Source organism: Nelumbo nucifera, chromosome 2 (assembly GCF_055504915.1).
Source record: "Nelumbo nucifera cultivar China Antique chromosome 2, China Antique-T2T, whole genome shotgun sequence".
Taxonomy (NCBI): domain Eukaryota; kingdom Viridiplantae; phylum Streptophyta; class Magnoliopsida; order Proteales; family Nelumbonaceae; genus Nelumbo; species Nelumbo nucifera.
The window spans coordinates 41,991,669-41,996,416 of record NC_142650.1 but is presented as its reverse complement, the minus strand read 5'-3'; the positions used below and the strand labels follow the sequence as shown (position 1 = coordinate 41,996,416).

The following is a 4,748-nucleotide window of genomic DNA, read 5'->3' as shown; positions in this document are numbered from 1 at the left end:
TGGTAATTTTAAGTATATATATATAACGTGTTTAAATTTATTGGGTGGAATAGAAAATTCCCAGACGATGTGAGCTCCCCCATCCCGTTACTTGATCAAAACAGAGACTAGAGGCTACGTACGGCGAAAGTGCACCGTGCAAACAACGCCGGCTGCCGGCAGCCCGCTAGGCCAAAGTGCAACTGCACAACTTTATTACTGCTTACAAGCGGGAGAGAAAATGAAAAGGAAACGCAGTTTATATTTATATGCACAGATCAAGAGATTAGCTAGAGAGTATAGACCTGAGAGTGAGAGGAGGTAAGGACACACCCATAAGACAGGGGAATTCCACCTCACGTGTGAAACGTATCATGAGATCCAAGCTCGCTGCTGATCCGGCTAGTTGAAGTGTTTAAACCATCACCCGACCAAGATTCTGAGTTTGGTTAATTTAAGATTGGTCATGTGGTAAAAAACTGTTGACTTGGTTAAGAACTGTTCGATTTGACCGGTTTTACTGTTAATTTGTTCGACCTGGTGACCGGGTCACAGGTTGTACACTCAATGCATATTAAACTTTCAGAGGCCATAATTTTGCACTCCGATATTCAATTGGGGTGATTTTTTTTTTTAACTTTGGCTAACTTTTCGAGATCTATGCGTCCCAAGGAGTCGTAGGTGCCTTGCCTCGCTATTTTCATGAAAAAAACCCCTTTTTGGCCTCAAATTACAAATTTTAATATTTTTTATAACTAAAAAATTAAAAAATATAAAGTAAATATAAAATAATACATAAAACATATTTATACATTATTTATTGTTAAATATATATTTATACACACACAGATATATATATACCCACAACCTGGAGGCAAAAACAGTTCAACCTCTACATCGGTTTTCAAAACATTACCATCACCCGGGGCCTAGGGATAGGCCTATCAACGATACCTGTAAACCCGTGGCCCAATCCGATATTCAATTCAAGAATATCTCGGATTTGAATGAAGTAAATGTGATATTGGATTGGATTCGGATGGTAGAAATATAATCTGATTAAAAATTGGATCAAACTCGGATTCACCCCATCCGATCTGATAAAACTCTGATTCTAATATATTTATAAATATAAATATATTTTATATTATATGCTTTTATACATTAATGGAATGGAATAGATAAAATTTATTAGGGGTAAATGAGCGTGGGGACAACACATAATCCAACCATGATCAATTCCCTCTCCCATCTGCCCTGTCTCCTCTCTTCTGCCTTAATCATCATATGGTACTTACTATACATGTAAATACATAATCAGATATGGAACGGGCAGCAGCTGATGAACAAAAATGTAAAAAGCTCCTTCAGTCGGTCAGACGGTCATCAGCAGCACGGGAACGGCACCTACAGTCAGAGTACTGAGTACTCTCCTCCTCCGGTCCTCCCCCACCATTAGACGAAGATCGTCGTGATCATCTTTTACTTTAATTGATATTATTGCATATTTGCATCTCACTAGTTAGTTAGCACTTAGTTGTGGCCGTCGGAATCGGTGAGCATCTTTTGGATCATTTGCCTTGTCTCCACTTGGGCCATCCGATCTTCCCTGCTCCTCGTGTATGCTTCGAAGAATTCCTTGTTCTCTTTCTCCAATTCTTTCCATACTGCACCCCACCCCATATTATTCCATTTATATATCATTTTATCAAATTGGTGCGTATATATATATATATATATATATATATATATATATATATATATGTTATGTATGTTGTTTGATACAGAGGAATGATTGTAATCGCACCTGTGGAAGTTATTACAGGCTTGATATTTGCATGTTTGGAGAGGGCTTCCACGCACTCTTCTTTGGTCATGTAGAATAGCAGACACTTTTCTATCATGTGCTGCACCTACCAGCATCCCGCCGTCACCCAACACATAATACATAACAACGCCATCAATTACAAGCATAAATGAAAGTATATATACCATTCAATTTGTTCGGTCATATCTAACTTTTTTTCCTGAACATCATAACAAACAAGGAAAGATGGAAACAGCTAGAGAAATTTTATTCACCATATGGATATAAGAAGCAGAAGAAGAGTCCGCCATGGTTGCAGTTGGAGCTAGCTTCTGCTCTCGCTCTCTTAACAGCGAATATAGAAGAAGAAATAAGCACCGGCCGTAGATGGGGACTGCCGGACTGGGGAGGGATAGAAAATTGGGAGAAGGGAGAAGAGATCACAGATTCACAGTTGGGGCAGGGAGATGTGTTACGATGATTGCTATAAATATATATATCTCGAGACAGAGACATAGAGTAAGGGTTAAGAAACAAAAGTCGGAATAAATAAATAAATAAAATATTGCTTGAGGAAATCGTGGGACCAGGAGTCCCACGTGGGAGATTGATGATAATTGGTCGATGAGGGATTAGGAAAGAACTTCAAGAAGAGGCCATTCTTTTGTCTCAATAGGTGGACACATAAGCATCACCTTCACGTGACGCGTGGGACCCACTCTTTTAAAAATTTAACCACGGAAGGCAGAAAGAAGCATCCACTACCACTCCGGTCTTGCCCGGTGTTCGGATGAGTAGACGCCGAAAAGCTAAAGCATATTGCCATGTGGCGACTTGGCGAGTCAGGCGAGTCAGGCGCTGGTCCCAGTAAATCTCAACGGCCGTTGCAGCCGTGCATTGGGAACATCTCCCTCGTCCTTCGTGGTGGTGAGATGCTCCCAATGCACGTCTGCAATAACTGTTCGACCCTGCGTTGGGACCAGATCCCGAATTTCCATATGACAGTCAACACGCTGAAAACGTAGCATATGGCCGTCCTCATCGCGCCGCGACTGGTCCCCGACTCCCCATCCAACATCAGTACAAACAGTTCCCTGCCTAATAATGTCTATATCCCGAATATTATCTTAAAGGTCTGTTTGGTGGCTGGTGTGGTATAAGACGTCGAGAGAGAGCTTTCAATGAGAGTGAATACACTCACATGATTGCAAATTTGTTTTCAAAAAAAATGATGCAAATCTTGTTCAGTTTTGCATTGATTTTGATGGATACAAACATAAATCTCAAGGCTAGAAACAAACTTTTTATATTGTTCAATTTTGAGAAAGAAATTGCTTCCATTTTGAATGTAGAAGATGATTTACAAGCAAATTTATTTTAGGGAGAAGTACAAATCAGCCCAGCTCAGAATTTACTAGGCCTAAAGTACAGGGGGAATGCATCCTGACCGTGAATTGATGTCAAATTCACGGGCAGGATGTGGTTTATAAGGGGGGACAGGGCTAGTTGTAGGGGGGGGGGGCTGGAATTCAGAATTCTGCATCGTGTGTCTCCGTACTTTTCCCTTTATTTTATCTCCTATGAGAGGAGAGGTAAGGCTAGAGTTGAGGCTTACATGATGATCGAAGGATTGGGTGAGGATATAATGGCAAGGGCTATAGCTAGAAGTGATGTTGTCCGATCCATGGTGTTTCAAATTGAGGACACTGTCAAATGATTCTGCCGAGGTGGAAGGATGAAGCTGTACACCAAGATCTACAACCACAATAAGATTCAAAGCCCGAGGAGTTGTTCCTTGGGTAGGCACTCCGATGCTCAAGTTAGTAAGGTAATGGGATTGGTTGAAAGGAGCAAATCAGAGTGATGCTGGTTCTGAGCCAAGGAGGTGATGTGAAGGGGTACTGAATGAGTGGAGAGTCAAAAGTCCTTTACCTCGAGTGGGGAATACCTATTTATAGCCAAGCATTTGTGCCCTAGTTGGATTGGGCTTCCAAGGTTGTCGTGTTGAGGTTACCACCAAAGTCTTTGAAGGGTTCCCCTTTCCTCGGCAAAGTTAGTTTCCTTTGTTCATGTGAAACACTCCTTTTGATTGTGCTCTTCTGTCATGCGGTTTCAGATGACAATGCTGATGTGGTTCGAAGAAGACAACCACAAATCCACCACGTGGCATCCTCGGCCAGCTCGGATACCACCTAAACAAGAAGCATGAGGTTGAATTACTATGGTTCAGAGAGAGAGAGAGAGAGGTGCAGCTATAAGAGGTAATGGGGAAGATGACAAAGGGAAACTTTCTTGTCTCGGAGAGGCGGTTAAAATTCGTTAAACATAAAACAGATAAGTAGCTTAGGGTTTCGTCACGTGTCCATGAGAATCTCTTTGGGTTAGGAATTCCTGTCTTTAGAGTTCGCATATGAGTATGTTTGTAGCTACAACCCTTCATGGAAGCTCACCTATGGTCATGTGGGACAATACCTCTTATGGAAAACATCCAAGTATTTACACATGGCATCATAGTGAACCAATATCAGTGTTACATTAGGCATTGCTGTACTTCATGGCTTCATGCGATGTCGGATTAGGCAATGAAATGGATGTGACGGCGGATGAACTCTATTACAAACGTAGTATTGGATATCTTTTGTGATATCACATGATTCATTAATCACAATATAATGTTTATTGTTGTTATCACAGTGTCTCTTTTAGCAATCTTGTGTTTTGAATAACATCATTGCTAATGAAAGGATCAACATGATTTCACAAGTGTCATCACATGTTTTCTAGAGTTTTGGGAGTCATGTAGTTTTTCTATTTCGATTCCTAGTTATGTGATTTGCACCAATTGTGATGTTTATCTTTGCATCAATGTTTTAAAAAACAATTCGAAAACAGAACCATTATGGCCACCGGTTTGACTGTTCGGTTCTAATAGATGACCTGTTCAAACAAAACAAAAAAATAA

General features: G+C 40.7%; 1 protein-coding gene across 1 annotated transcript; it reads right to left on the bottom strand.

Moving 5' to 3' along the window:
* Positions 1–1,078: 1,078 nt before the first annotated feature.
* On the bottom strand, positions 1,079–2,239 carry LOC104599279 (uncharacterized). Its single transcript, XM_010261753.3, has 3 exons — positions 2,062–2,239; positions 1,787–1,892; positions 1,079–1,646 (listed from the first exon to the last, which is right to left on the bottom strand). The coding sequence occupies exons 1-3, from the start codon at positions 2,095–2,097 to the stop codon at positions 1,513–1,515; spliced, it is 276 nt and encodes a 91-aa protein (XP_010260055.1). The 5' UTR covers positions 2,098–2,239; the 3' UTR covers positions 1,079–1,512.
* Between the last annotated feature and the right edge of the window lie 2,509 nt (positions 2,240–4,748).